Source organism: Haplochromis burtoni, unplaced genomic scaffold (genome assembly GCF_018398535.1).
Source record: "Haplochromis burtoni strain Fernald_Lab_line unplaced genomic scaffold, NCSU_Asbu1 Contig_10, whole genome shotgun sequence".
NCBI lineage: Eukaryota > Metazoa > Chordata > Actinopteri > Cichliformes > Cichlidae > Haplochromis > Haplochromis burtoni.
This window is the reverse complement of record NW_024582371.1, coordinates 4,436,828-4,452,409: the sequence shown is the minus strand read 5'-3', so window position 1 is coordinate 4,452,409 and position 15,582 is coordinate 4,436,828. Positions and strand designations below refer to the sequence as shown.

General features: G+C 40.3%; 2 protein-coding genes across 4 annotated transcripts in view; both read left to right on the top strand.

Annotated features, from left to right (window-relative positions):
• Positions 1-3,225, top strand: part of pdgfrb (platelet-derived growth factor receptor, beta polypeptide) — a 29,456-nt gene extending 26,231 nt beyond the window's left edge. The window contains exons 22-23 of the mRNA XM_005921128.3: positions 358-647; positions 1,455-3,225. Of these exons, the coding sequence (XP_005921190.1) occupies positions 358-647; positions 1,455-1,602 (438 nt within the window). The 3' untranslated portion in view covers positions 1,603-3,225. The remainder of the gene's footprint in view (positions 1-357; positions 648-1,454) is intronic.
• Positions 3,226-3,610: 385 nt separating this feature from the next.
• On the top strand, positions 3,611-14,867 carry csf1ra (colony stimulating factor 1 receptor, a). Of its 3 annotated transcripts, none has more exons than XM_014333269.2 (22): positions 3,611-3,923; positions 4,173-4,235; positions 5,663-5,941; positions 6,055-6,342; positions 6,691-6,827; positions 6,924-7,089; positions 7,221-7,422; positions 7,756-7,871; positions 7,993-8,104; positions 8,250-8,449; positions 8,723-8,814; positions 8,946-9,072; positions 9,207-9,332; positions 9,478-9,588; positions 9,727-9,889; positions 9,969-10,060; positions 10,155-10,258; positions 11,494-11,616; positions 11,707-11,818; positions 11,900-11,999; positions 13,025-13,136; positions 13,438-14,867. In XM_014333269.2, exons 2-22 carry the CDS (start codon positions 4,190-4,192, stop codon positions 13,576-13,578), a joined length of 2,949 nt encoding a protein of 982 aa, XP_014188755.1. In that variant the 5' UTR covers positions 3,611-3,923; positions 4,173-4,189; the 3' UTR covers positions 13,579-14,867. The 3 variants fall into 3 exon arrangements, with proteins under 3 accessions (XP_014188755.1, XP_005921191.1, XP_014188754.1); XM_005921129.3 differs by having other exon boundaries at positions 3,612-3,812; positions 9,207-9,311; XM_014333268.2 differs by having other exon boundaries at positions 3,612-3,812.
• The last annotated feature ends 715 nt before the right edge of the window (positions 14,868-15,582 follow it).

The following is a 15,582-nucleotide window of genomic DNA, read 5'->3' as shown; positions in this document are numbered from 1 at the left end:
TATTGCACTCATTATTATAATGAGCTAATGTCATCAATGCCACACTACCTACCTTGAAGTGTGAAGCAAGGTGCCAAAAGCAGCAGCATCATAGCGCAGTAGTTGCACTCCATATAACAGCTCTTCCTGTCATATGGAGTGCAACTAGTGACTTGGAGACTATTGATGTAGCTCTCTTTTGAATATATTAAATCATCATCAGAGGTTGAAGAAATTACCCCTTCCTGAGTTTAGGTTTGTCACAGTCAATAAAAAACACAAGTAATTTCACTAAAATGCTCATCATCATTCTTCTTACAAGCTCATCAGACTGCTCCTACGCTGTTAAGGTAATCAAACTCTCTGTCCTGACAACAGAGATACAACCAAGCCAATGAAAACTTCACGAAGAGTGACCACCCGGCAGTCGCCCGCACCAAACCTCGGCTGACCTCACCCTTTCCAATCGCCAACCCAGCATTTGGCACCCCATCTCCTGTCACACTCCAATCTCCACTGGATGCCTACAACCAAAACTCAAGGCCTAGACAAGACTTCAGACAAGAGGCACAGGAAGTCATACCGTCATACAACGAGTACATCATTCCCATTCCGGACCCGAAGCCAGAAGACGCTTTCACTGACGTGCCATCGGAAAGTCCTGGAAGGTACAGAGTCACTGAAAGGATGCTGCAAATGTGTGCCAAGAGCACGGATTGAGCAGGGATTGAAACTTGATTGAATTCGTGTTTGCTTAACCCAAGCAGTTTTTTCATCCAAACACCCACTCATCCAGATGTTGAGCTGAAACAATAGCCGTACTATGGAGAAGTGTTTTTACTGCTTAGATAAACACACTCAGCATTAATGAGAAAATGAATGTTTGAACCACCAAAGTTTTAGTTTTAGTCACATTTAACTTGAACATAGATTTTTTTTTCCCAGTTTGGGAGTGATCCAAACCAGTGATGGAAATGTTTTTGTTTTATATTTGAAGTCTTACCTTGTAACCTTTGTCCAAGATCACTGACACAGATCACTGATTTTTTTTAGATCATATTTGGTAATAAAAACCAAATAAACATCCACCATTTAGCTGGCATATGAAAATAATATATACGGATATAATAAGACAGCTAGCACCTTGGGCTTTTATACCACCAATATATGTTTTGGTGGTTTTTATGAACCTTTGTCAGTGCGCCCCAGGGTGGCTGTGGCTACAACGTAGCTTGCCATCACCAGTGTGTGAATGTGTGTGTGAATGGGTGGATAACTGGATATGTAAAGCACTTTGGGGTCCTTAGGGACTAGTAAAGCGCTATATAAATACAGGCCATTTACCATTTACTTTTTATGAACAAGTTCATGTTGAAATACTTCATCTAGAACAACACCTCAAAAAGAGCCGTCTGTGTACGACTTTCTGATTAAATGCACTGTGTGAACTTGTGAATGGTTTTTTTCACCTTCAGCTCTGTAGTTGTGGGGGAGGAGACCGACTCCATGTCTCAGGACACTGCTGACACCCTTCCAGAGGAGGACCGGCTGGAAGAGACCAGCGAGAGAGACGCTCTGTTGGGCTCCTCCGGGACACCCGAGGTAGAAGACAGCTTCCTGTAGCCAGATGTAGGAGCCCAGAGGAAACAGATTTCCTTTCTGGGGCTGAAAAGGGAACGTGAATAAACTAAAATGTAGCAAAGTAGAGACTGAGATGGAAATCTCTGTATTTTCACTAAGCACACAGAAAGTTTCTTCTTTTGTTTTTTAACTACAAGTAGTTAACTACAAAATTGTCTTCTGTCATTCGGTTGTATTAGGAAATTTGCTACAAATTAATGCAGTACCCTCCTCACAATTTATACTTAGTTTACAACGTGTAGTGAGGCTTATGAGGCCTTATTAAATAAGTGCTTTATCTTTTAGATAACTAATCAACAACTGTTCCCCATATTCACTGTTCAAAAGTAGGCTGCATTTCCTTTTTTTAAAAAGTACGAAATCATTGACACAATATTGTGAGAAAACCTAGAATCCATTTTTCTGTGTAGAATTCGTCCACGTTGCAACAGGCTTAAGTGGCCGATTGAAGCCAACTAGACTTCTATTTAGGTTTCCGAAGACATTTCACCTCTCATCTGAAAGGCTCCTTGGAGGTAGTCCTAAGAGTTGCTCACCCACCCTGTTATCATGTGAGTTCTTAGGATCACCAGACCCAAGGCATGGGTCAAAGTGTGAGTTTCACCCATGTTTCCCTAATGACTCACATGATGAGGACCACCTACAGGTGACAATCAGGTGTGAGGTTAAAGACCTGCTAGCCCACATCAGGGTTTTTAGAGCTAAAGAGGCTTTTCGGGTAAGAGGTTAAACATCCTCAAGAACCTGAAAAGAAGTTAATTTGCCTTTAAATGACAAGTTTGACAACATGACAACATTTTGTCCTAAAGCATGATCAGATGTGAAATGGCGATATATAAATGAAAACCTTACCTTGGGTACAGTCAAGAGGACTAATCGTAGTAAATACAAACAGGTTCCACATGCACTGTTTTAATGTGAGATATACTTTATTTTTTAGTTTAATATGCCACAGAGTCTGTGTTTTTATTTGTGTATTTTGAATATTATCTTGTATGTGATGTGTGTGTATGAAAACTTTTGGGAGTTTTTTTTGTCCTGTATGCTTAACTCATAGTTCTGTGCCAGATTTGCACTTTATGTAGAAAATGTGGATATTCATAACAAAAAAATAATTTCAATTATGTGAAAGTTACATCGCAGCAACTGGGGATCTAATGTTAGAGTGATTAGGATATGCAGTTTCTGTGACTCTCAAGTGAAAACAATAAATACAGCATATCACTGCCTTAGCACAAGATGGCACAGATGAGTGCCTTTGTATAGACTGATTGTTGTCTCGGGCTGTTGTTGCTTGCATATGAAGGGCTGCTGCTCAAGAAATAGATAGCCATAAATATGTACACATGAAAAAAATCGAAAAAAAAAAAATACCTGTAGTCTTCTGTTGCTTTGGATAACACTAACTGTGTTTCAACGTAATTCACCACTTAAAGGAAGAACACGTCTTTTTATGTCCTGTAGCCTTTCTTACTCTATGTAAAATGCACAAGATCACTGTTATCACAAGCTATGGTACCAAAGCTCTTCTTAACGTTTACAAATGTATTTTTTATATGTGTCATTTTCTATGTTGTAAATGTGACAATAAAGTGTATAATCGTAGTATTGCTTGGATAACTGGTGTTTTCTTTGGTGTCTCTCACTGTCATTACTGCTGTTAATGCAACTCAAGCACATTAAAAAAAGGAAAACTTTCTGTAATATTTCTGTGATTTAATTTTCTCACTGTCCATTTTCACAGTTTATTACCGAGCTGAATTTCTAAGCCTGACGCATGTCCAAAGTTCAGCGGAAATGAAGATGATTGGTCTCACCTCTGCGGATGTTTCGATATTATTGTGCCTTTCAGAGGCCAATTGACACTGCCTCATTAATTTGTTGAGCATGATATGCTGACTGCCCCCCCACCCCCAACACGTCGCCTCTCTCTCTCACACACACACACACACACACACACACACACACACACACACACACACACACACATTGTTCCTCCACCCCTCTACCACTTGCTCTCCAGACGACTTTCTGTTTGCTGTGTGACTTGTGGCAAAAAGCCTGTAAACAAGAAAGAAGAAGGAGAGCGGAGACGCACAGAAAGGGAACGAGGAACTCAGCTGTGTCAGCTCTGGATGCTGGAAACTTCTGACTCAGGGAAGTTATTAGACCCAAGCTGAAGACATCTGCAGGTGAAAACACTGGAAAGAAATATGGGCTGCTTCTATAATTCATAATTCTGTGTTTCAAGTTAGAGTGACTCTTTACTTTTAATACATGCACCAATGAAATTCTTTCTCGGGGTATGTCATTCTTTAATTGTTTTTATGATCTCAAGTTTTAATATTTCAATTCTGGTTTTATTACACTGGTAATAATAATGGAAACAGTTTGTTCAGTGTTTTTCTTGATCATTCAGAAAGAAGTAAAAGATGAAATTCAGTGATAGCAACAGTTGCTTCTTTGGGGGGTTTTGTTTTTAAGCTCGCACCCATCACTACAAATCAGGTTTTTTCTTCCTGCGCTAATAAGTAACAATGTTTAAACTCCAGGTCTGAGTTGATCAAGGATGTTGTCCTACCTTATGCTGTGGCTTGTGGCCTCCACTGCTTCAGGTAAGCTCTGAAAAGCAACAATTTCAATTGCTGTGATTTTGCCCCCTTATATCAGATGTTTGCTTTTCGTTTTTGTCTTGTTTTTGAAAACTAATGTGGACTTACATGTTAAAACCACAATTTGTTAGATGTGAAAGATGACTGGGTAAAGCACGTAACTGTCACATTCCCCGATAGACTTAAAGAATGAAAAGTACTGTGTGAGTAAAGTTTGTGTAACACTAAAAGATTAAGTTAGTGAAATCAAATTAAATGTGATTACAGAAAATAGCATTCATCTGTTTATGTTTTTAAATGTGAGATGTAAACATGTCAACAACATACTCATCATATTTGGAGTGATGCACTCGTACTCACAGCAGAGAAGAGCTGACAGCCTTCTCAGCTGTTGATTGTCTTCAGTTTTGGGGGTTTAGGGTTGTTCTTGTGATAATATTTAACATCACAAATATAAGTATCACCCGACAGCCATCCAATTGCAATTTCATTTATTTGCATTTTAATAGATAAAAGCATCTCTTGTTTCGCTGAGTTAGGTCTGAATGAATTAGCTTTGCTTTCTGGTTGATTATTGTATAACGTTTATATTGGGTCATATTGAGGTTGCATGAATAGCTCTTTTAAACAGCTGAAGGACTTTGGGGCAAAGGTAGCTGTTTACACTGCTGAGCAGGACATCAGAAATAAAATGCTGGCTTCACATGACATTTAATTTTCAGTGTCTTACATTGTGCTATGTGGCGAATACAAAATGCTGAACGTGGAATCTCAGTTCTGCTTCAAGATTCAACACGCACTGTAAGAAAGGCCGAATGGAAAATTTTCTAACTGGAAAGACGTCTCAGCTTCTCCAGTGTCGGTAATTTGGCGTAATGCACTATCCAGTTTTTAAAAACGTCCAGATTCTCACCAAAGTAATCAAAGAAATCAGTGTTCTTTGTTGCAAAAAATATGCTTTATTAACCCCTCAGGGTTTGGCCCATTACACGAAATCCCTTCCTCAGAAATGGCTAATAAATATTTCTCCGCTCTCATGTGTTTAAAATTCTTAAATGTGTCTCTAGTTTTATTTTTGGTGTCAAAGGCAAAGGGTCTAAGCAAAAATTACAGCAGTAATATTTGAAGTTTCCCATAGTAACTGTTTTTTTACCCCCACTGTTGAGATATAACAACAATGTGAAAAGCAGAAGTATCAAGTATAGATGGAGCCAAGAGTCTTCAATCTGTTTCCTGAATCATACTCTTAAAATAATTCTGAGTCACAGAGCAGATGAGATAATGAAATGGCGAGAACAAAAATAATATGCAACACAAAAAAATAAATAAATAAAAACCCTCAGAGACCATCAGGAACAAATTCAGTTCATTAAATCGTTTTACCCTATTTTTCTATGTCATTTTAATTTGTGCCATTTTCTTATTTTTAGCTGAGTGGAGGCGTCCAGTGATCAAGTTAAACTCCAAGGTGGTTAAGAGCGCTGAGGTGGTGGTCAGAGCTGGAAGACCTCTGGATCTGAGGTGTGAGGGTGAAGCGCCTGTAATCTGGCAAACCAGACTACCCAAACACAGACGCTACATATCCAGGGGCAATGGGACTGTCCGTACTTTTAAAGTCGAACGTCCCACCGCAGAATTCACTGGAACGTACAAGTGTTATTACACCAGCGGGTCCCATCGTGACTCCTCGGTGTATGTGTATGTAAAAGGTGAGCTTCTGTTGTTCTGCTGTAAGCTTCCTGAAGTTTGTGCTTAGCTGGATGTTTATTAGTGTTCAGGCTAAGTTTCGCATTAGTTAATTGTTTGAAAATCCTTCTTCCAGATCCAATTCATGTTTTCTGGACCAGCAGCACATCCCTGCAGGTGGTAGCGAAGGAGGGTGAGAGCTACCTGCTGCCCTGCCTACTGACCAACCCAGAAGCTACAGACATAAGCCTGCGCATGAACAATGGCACTTCTGTGCCACCAGGAATGAACTTTACCATCTTCAGAGACCGTGGCATTCTCATCCACAGCCTTCACCCCAGCTTTAATGCTGACTACATCTGCACGGCCAGGGTCAACGGAGTGGAGATGACCTCTAAGGCCTTTTCCATCAATGTCATTCAGAGTGAGAAAAATAATTTCCCAAAGCTTTTTTTTTTTTTTTTAGAATTCCTCTAAACTGAAACTTGTCTGGGGTGGCTGTAACTCAGGAGGTAGAGCAGGTGGTTCAGTCACTGGCTGCTTCTGTCTCTGGTCTGCATGCCTAAGTATCCTTGGGCAAGATGCTCAACCCAAGTTGCTCTCTGATGCGTTTATTGGATTTGAATATGTGTGAATATTAGATAGAAAGCACTTAGGTGTAGAAAAATGTGCTTTGAGTGCTCAAGTAGGCACTCAAAACACAAATATAAGAATCAGCCCATTACCACTTGTGTCTATTTTGACATTTGGGTATGATTTTTCTCTTTTCTAGAGCTGCGTTTCCCTCCATACGTCTTCTTGGAGACAGAGGAATATGTACGCATAGTTGGGGAAGAACTCAAGATCCCATGCACAACACACAATCCCAACTTCTACTACAACGTCACCTGGAAATACACAACCAAATCAGTCAGTACAAGATATTTCTACGTTTTACAGTGATACTAATCAAAATTTTAATTTTTTCTTTTTCTTCTTTAAACATCTTCATGTATTTGTCTTCAGGTCCCAAAAATCACTGAGATAGTTCGCTCCAATGGTGAAAATCGCCTGGACATAGAGAGCACACTGACTATCGCTGCTGTGAACCTGGCAGACACAGGAAACATCTCCTGCATCGGTTCTAACGAAGCAGGGGTGAACACTTCGACCACATACCTGCTAGTTGTGGGTAAGCCACAAAAAAACACCCAACAGCTAAAACCTCTTGGAATTTATAAAGAAGAGCCTAAAGTATTCACTTTATAAACTGTTTAATGATTTCAATAAACTAAAATGTTTGTCTCTTCATTGTTTGAGCAGACAAGCCTTACATCAGACTATCACCCCAGCTGTCGCCTAAGCTGGCCCACAAGGGCCTCTCGGTCGAGGTGAACGAGGGAGACGATCTGGAGCTCAGCGTGCTCATCGAAGCATACCCCCACATCACAAAGCACAGATGGGACACGCCGACATCTCTCAACACAGCCACACAGGAGAACAAGCTCATCCGATACAACAACAGGTGGACCAAAATAGCTTCATGGGAAAGAAACATGCAATACCCCTACTCATCATTCTGGTATCTCAGCAGTACAGTTAGAAAAGTGCGAAAATCAAGTGTACTACAGGAAGAGGAAGTTTTACTAAATTTGAGATTTGCTGTCCTTGCATTCTGTGTAAATCTGACCAGGTCATTATATTTCCTCAGGTCATGAAACTCAAAGAGGGAAGAGTGCTGTTCTCTTTTTATTTCACCAATGATGCATAGGAGCTGTCTGAATTCAAGACACCAAATTAGTCACTTCTGGTTCTGTAGATATTCCTCTTTTTCACCATTTATTTATTTTTGTTTTAGATACCATGCTATTCTGCAGCTGAAAAGAATGAATATACAGGAGCAGGGCCAGTACACCTTCTATGCTCAGAGTGAAATGACCAACGCATCCATCACATTTCAAGTCCAGATGTATCGTACGTGACAGAAACACAAACTAACATCGTTTAATTTTTTTCTTTGCCAACTGGTCGTATATCTCGATCATTCACTGTTGACTAATTATTGTTTTTCCCCCTCATTTCTTCCCACTGGCAGAGAGACCAATTGCTGTCGTGAAATGGGAAAATGTAACCACACTTACTTGCACTTCGCATGGCTATCCTCCTCCCAGAATCCTCTGGTATCAGTGTTTTGGAATCCGACCCACGTAAGTATAACTGCGCATAAAAGACCTCACCCAGTCTCTGACCCTGTGAATGAACACAAACTGTAGTGATTTTAGTGATTTCTCTCTGAGATAAGGTGAAGCACTGACGTTTCTGTCAGTTTATTGCCTTTCTCTATCTGGGCAGGTGCAATGAAAACAATACTGGACTGCAGCTGGCAATCCCTCTCCGAGCTCCTACAGTGGAGGTCCAGAGGGAGGAGTACGGGGCTGTGGAAGTGGAAAGCGTCCTCACTGTGGCGTTTTCCAACAGGAGGATGACGGTTGAGTGTGTGGCTTTCAACCTCGCTGGCGTCAGCAGTGACACTCTTGCTGTGAACGTTAACGGTGAGCACTCGATCATATGTCCATTTTAAGGCTGCTCTCTAAATTTCTAATTTCTCTAGAGTACCATTACTGGATGTGGTTCAGATCTAATCTAATGTTTCTTTCATGGAAAGAAAAAAAAATGTTATTTCTCTTCTTTTCTGAGCATGGTTATTAATTATCCTCAATAAATATGCAAGTGCTAGATAAATTCTGTTTAAGGACTTCAGCTTGTATGTCACACAGCCAGTCTTAATGAGGTTAACTCACATTGAAATCTCTCTCTATGAACAGACTGGCCCTTTACTTCCCTTCTGATTGGAGCGGCAGCGATTTTGACCATCCTTCTTGTGCTCCTCATTTTTCTGTTTTACAAATACAAGCAGGTAGGTTGAGTCAATTCTTAAAAAATAACATCGCAAAATAAACTGTAAGAAGCATCTCCAACATCCAAATATGACGCCCAAAAACATTTATGAAAGCAGTTACTCCATTCTTTACTGACTTTATTTTTAAGAAACCGAGGTATGAGATCCGCTGGAAGATCATTGAGGCGAGAGATGGGAACAATTACACCTTCATTGACCCCACGCAGCTGCCCTACAATGAAAAGTGGGAGTTCCCTAGAGACAAGCTCAAACTAGGTGTGCAACGTGTTTGTCAAATTGACTAAATTCTCATTATATTACATCAAAATAATAATAATTGAATATTTGATTGTAAATTGCAGACTAGGTTGAAGTCAAAATGCTCCTCTGTGTATTTTCTCTACAAACAGGGAAGATCCTGGGTGCAGGCGCATTTGGAAAAGTTGTTGAGGCCACTGCTTATGGAATGGGAAAGGAAGACAATGTGATGCGTGTAGCTGTGAAAATGTTAAAAGGTTTGGATCCACTGTTGCACAGTGAGTTTTTTTTGAGTTGAGCGTGACAGATCTTTCATGGAAAATAGGACCTAACTGAGAGGTTATTGTCCACATGAGGAAGTCAGACTGACTCTGTGTAAAAGACATTATATTTAGACCTCTGAAAAAAAACCTGTTTCTGCAGCCCGTGCCCATTCAGATGAGAGGGAGGCTCTAATGTCTGAACTGAAGATCTTGAGTCACCTGGGTCACCACCAGAACATCGTCAACCTACTTGGAGCCTGCACCTATGGAGGTCAGAGAACGCAGATGAAACGGAAATACTGCAAAAACTTGTGTTAAAATTAGAAGTCATCCATATCATGGAAAATCCTGTTTAACTAAGCATGCAAGCTCATTTCAACGGTCATAAGATAGCGGGTTTCCTCATCAGGTCCAGTGCTTGTGATCACTGAGTACTGCAGCCTCGGCGACCTCCTGAACTTCCTTCGCCAGAAGGCAGAGACATTTGTGAACTTTGTCATGAATATTCCCGACATCATGGAAAATTCTACCGACTACAAGAACATCTGCAATCAGAAGCAGTTCATTCGAAGGTACATCAGCAAACACACTTAATGAAAGAGGACATGTGAAATGTATCCAAGCACTGATATCTCTGTTTACTTTTAACAGCGATAGCGGGATCTCCAGTGAAACCTCGAGCACCTACTTGGAGATGAGACCCAGCCGCTTAGCAGAGTTGCCAACTGTGGAATCATCTGAAGGTAAGCTCGTCATCAGCCTGAGGTTTAAATTGTTGAAAACGATCAGATCAGTGTGCTGATCGCAGGATTTTATTCCTATCTGATTCTTTTCTAGACCTTGTCTGTGAGGAGAGTGGTGACTGGCCGCTGGATATTGATGACCTGCTCAGATTTTCCTTCCAAGTAGCTCAGGGCCTCGACTTTTTGGCCAGGAAAAATGTGAGTTTAACACTCCATTAACAAATTAGAAATTTGACGCTTTCTGGTTTGTGAATAAGAACAGAATGTGATTCACAAATTGTTACAGCACCGCATTTAATTTGAAATAGTACAACACAACAATGCTGAAACTTTGTTGTTTTTTTATATGACAAATTATTTCATGATTTCAATTTCATACCAGAGACAAAAAAAATCATGCATTGGAAAGCAGGATGGGTGTGAGGTTAACTGGTCAGAGGGCCCGGTGGCGCCAGTGTCCGGCAGCCTCGCCTCTGTCAGTGCGCCCCAGGGTCGCGCTGGCTACAATGTAGCTTGCCATCACCAGTGTGTGAATGTGTGTGTGAATGGGTGGATGACTGGATATGTAAAGCGCTTTGGGGTCCTTAGGGACTAGTAAAGCGCTATATAAATACAGGCCATTTAACTGACCGCAGGTGTAACATGATTTCATTAAGAAGCTTCCAGGAAAGGCTCGGACTTTTAGAAGTAACAATGTGGAGAGCGTCACCCCGGGCAAACAGTTTAGGATAATGTTTCTCTGTTTAATATTGCAGATGATGTAGATAGTAGATTATCTAAGATACATAATATCATTATAAAAATCATACAAGGAGCAATGGCTGATCTTTAATCCGTAAGTGACATTCCAATAAAAATAGACAACGAAGAGGAACTGTGGTTTGGCTAATTTAAAAATCTTTATGGGAACAGGGGGAGCTTTAAAATGTACATAAAAATGCAAACCCACATTATGCATGTATTGCTGGAGTATGGCTCCATAGCAAGAATTATGAATATGGGGCATTATCTGATTTAAAAAAAAATGTGACAAAGAAGGCATTTGAAATCTTTTATCTCATAAGGTGAGACAACCTGCTGTGACCAGTCCCCTTTCCATGTTTTTAAAGCTGATATCAAAATCATATATTTCTTTCAGTTTTAAAATCTTTTTTATTTCCTTTTTGCTGTTTAAAAAAAAAGGGGGGGTCTTAATGTCTTACAAAAACATTGCTTTCAGCTTTCATTTGTTTTTACACAGCGTCCCTGTGTGTTAAACCACTCCTCTGGGCTTATGATGGGTATTTCCCATCACATATTTAGTCATAGTTTGACGTTGTACATTTCTTGATGGAGATCTTTCGTTCTAAATTAAGCCTTCCACTGATCTTATTGTCTTTCACTGGGCAAAGCTCTACAAGCAGAAACAAACTGTGTGAAATGTGTGTGTGCAGTGTATTCACAGAGATGTGGCTGCGAGGAATGTGCTCCTGACCAGTCGCAGAGAGGCAAAGATCTGTGACTTCGGTCTGGCACGGGACATCATGAATGACTCCAACTATGTGGTGAAAGGCAATGTAAGCATTTGATCTGATAAGAGCTAAATATTGCTTACATGGTATCCACTGCAAATCACTTAATTTGTTTGTGTGTTGTTTTGTGCAAAGGCACGTCTGCCAGTGAAGTGGATGGCTCCCGAGAGCATCTTTGACTGCGTGTACACCGTTCAGAGTGACGTCTGGTCCTATGGCATCCTCTTGTGGGAGATCTTTTCTTTAGGTAAGAATGCGTAAACATGTGATCTGTGCTTGTATTTATTTCATGGGTTGGTGCTGAAAATCACATGTTATTCACTACTAGGCAAAAGCCCCTACCCCAGCATGGCTGTGGACACTAGGTTCTACAAGATGGTGAAGCGTGGCTACCAGATGTCCCAACCAGACTTTGCTCCACCTGAAATGTAAGTTTGACACTTCAGCAGCATGGCTCATTCAGGGATGAGTCACTGCTTCCCCTTTTTCTCAAACACTTTATTTTGTCTGAGGCTCTTATCTTGCTAACCATCACCTGATTATCAGTTGAGTTTTACGGGCGTATCAAGTGACTATCAGCAGAGTTTTTACGACTGATACAATGACAAATAATCCAATTAAAGGCCTTCGTATCAGCTCCTGACACGTAGTTAAGCAATAGTAGGAGTAATACTATGGTTATGCTTACTAACCAGTGAGATCAGCTGATAACATGCGGTGACTTTTGACTAGTAACAAGTTAATTTAAGATAACAGACTTATTAATGTAGCTGATTGTGAATAGGCGCTAGCCTCCCAAAGTTCAAACAGTCTGCTTTCTAAATGGTCTTTATGAATGAACAAAGATCCTATTTTTTCCCCTTCCTGCAGTCTCGCGGGCTATCTGACATCTGAAATAACCGACAGATGAGATAACCTCATAATGCACTTCCATTATTCATGAATTTCATTTGCTTTTGGGTTCTCCCTTGACCTCAAACCTAAAACTAAATAAGTCCAAACTCCAAACTTTGCAAGCCATCGAAATTAAAAAAAAATAAAGATTTTATTTTTTTGCGATACAGCCCTAACATCTGTGTTTGCTGATTTGCCATGGCATGTCACACTAGCCAGGAATAAATGTGCTGTGGAAATAGACTGAATCTGAGTCAGGGCCAATTCATTTCTTGTTCTGCTGTGAGTCAGGCCTCAGTTCTGCCTGTTAGCCACATGATCTCAAAGCTAGAGAGCCATGTAACTGCTATTTCATGGCAACTAAATGGAACTGGAGGGGCAGGGGTCCTTATAAACAAGTCTGTCTTTTTTTTTAACTGCGTCACCGCCTCCATAAGCCTCTCCTTATTCATCTAACTCGGCTTTACACCACACAGTCTGAGGAGTGAAAATAAGGGTGCAAAACCCCTTTAATGTACACCATGAATTGTTTCTATGAAAGAACTCTTTTTGATTTCAGCTACGGTATCATGAAGATGTGCTGGAATCTGGAGCCGACAGAGCGTCCCACCTTCAGCAAAATCTGTCACATGATTCAAAGGCTACTTGGGGACCAACCTGAGCAGGGACAGGTGAGTTAGTCTGCATGAGCAGTGTGGGAGAAAGCACCCAGGGAGAAAAACATGTGGCGGCCCGGCCAAGATGACCTCGGGAAACCCTGTTTCTTTTAATTTAATGCTCCTTAAGAGACAGCAAATTTAGTTGTGAAGTCCAAGACCAATTACACGATTTAGATTCTTTGCGATAATGTCTGTTTGGGTGTTGTTCCAACTGAAGATACTCACAATGCCACTATTTATGTCAGTCTAAAATATAAACTCTGTAATCATGTTTTGTATAACTCTCACCATCTTGATGATACCTCTTCCGCAGTTAATGTACCAGAATGTGCAGGAGCAGGTCACGGAGGGTGAAGGGTGTGACGAGTGCTTCGACAGCCCCTGTGACCAGTCTTGTGACCACCAAGAAGAAGAGCAGCCTCTGATGAAGACCAACAACTACCAGTTTTGTTGAAAGGCCTTACGCTCAAATCAATCAGCAAACCAATCACTCTTCAACAAGGATCAGAAAACTGGCATGATCTCTAGTTTGCAGCTTGTTTCAATCGCCGGAGAGTCGTCTTATCAGCTATTTTTTGCCTGTCGTGCCTGCTCTCCAGACAGACGAGCAGCTGCGGCAAGCATGTGACCTGCCTCTTTTGCATGCGATCCATGACTAGAAATTGCCACGTCTAAAATGAAAGGAGGAAACAATGTCAACAAGTCACACAAGGTATCAAAGGGTAGTTTATTCTAAAGATTGCTCCATGGCAGACTGTTTATTAGCCCTTCTTCTGTTCTCTATTTGAGGTCAAATCTGTCAGTTTTTCCAAGCAAGAATCCGCCTGATTCTTTTGTTTTATTCTTGTGAGTGTGCTCTTAATTATCTATTGCACACCATGTTCATTATACTTTTTATTACCGCCAAAGGAGACTCAGAATTATGTGTTCTTCCATCAGGATCACTGTCTTTCATTATTTTGGGGGTACAACAGTCGGAAACACAGAATTAAAACAATGAGAGCCTTTCTTCTCTCCAGACAACTTGTGTTATATTAATTATAATCAAAAAATATAAAGCGCTCAAGTTTTTCCCTTGATTAAAACATGCTAAAGGAGCCAAAGAGGAGGCAGATAATGAGTCCAGTGTTTTCCTCGCTGGGCTTTGGTCACAGCTGTATTTCTTGTGACACACTTGCAGTAGCTGTTAGTGGGTTGCAGCATGTGATTGTTCGACTTCAATCTAATTAGTCAGCGTGATTTTAGAACAAGGAGTACGACTGAGCTGAGCAGGGAAATCGGTAGATGTCTTATGGAGCAAAAGAACAATGTTTGGTGTTTGGGGTTGATGGGGTTAGCAGGGTGCAGCTGAATCTTGTACTTTCCTGTAGCATTAGATGATAAGTTTCGTGCACGTGTATGTAGCAGTCAGCCTACACTGCCAAATGTATGAAGATTATATGATCATATAAATATATATATATATAAGCTATACGAGAGACACAGACTGCCAATTTCTGTGACTTTGGCTACTTTAAATGTGCTTGTATCTGAATGAAACAGAAGTGAGATGTCGAATAATGTACATATAACACATGAATCAAGAATGATCTTTATTTTCACTGAGAAGAGAAACATGAATATCTCATAGATGTGTTATGTCTCGTTTTTTTCTTTTGTGCAGATGAGACAATCAACAAAAAAGCTGCAAATTAAGTTGTTGCATAACTGCAGAGGCGTTCATTAAAAGATTTATCACCGAAACTCTGTGTTTCAATGTAAAGTTTTATATTATCCAACTGAAATGTTGTATTTTACACCATTTTTTTTCTTAGTTGTTCCTAACTGTGCCAACAGAAACTGTTTCCTTCGTGTTCTTCTCTCCTCGCTTCCTGTTTTTATTGGATAACATCCAGTCCACATTTCCCACAGTGTCTGTCAACAATTGCGCAACTCTAAAATCGTTATAGGGAAGTAATAATCCGGCTTCAGTTTCTATGTCAGTCTGGACTCTTTTCCTTCTCCGTGTGGGTTCAGTTAGAAACCTATTTCATTCTCTATCAGTTTCAGACACTTTTCAGGAACTATCTTGCTCTACTTTATCAGGTGCTGAAATTTGCTCTATCAAGAAGCTGAGATATTACTGATTTTGAGCAAAGCATGATCATCGTCACTATCGTCACTGGGTTGTACTCTTTTTGTCAGCTGCTGTGTGTAAAACTTTAAAAGAATCTACTCTCATATATGTGACGTGCGTTCTTACTGTGGCTTGAAACATATGACAAACTGTAAAGTATCTGTTTTGTCCACTCAAATTGTTCCTACTTTATTTTAAATGAATATAAATGTTTTATCAAGAAGCTGGTTCAGATTTGAATCTTATTTCTCATGAAAAACGTGAAAGTCGTGGAGTAAATAACAGTACTTCTGTTTACATTTTAGCTTTTAAACATTTGCTGGGACTTCATAGATGCTTCTC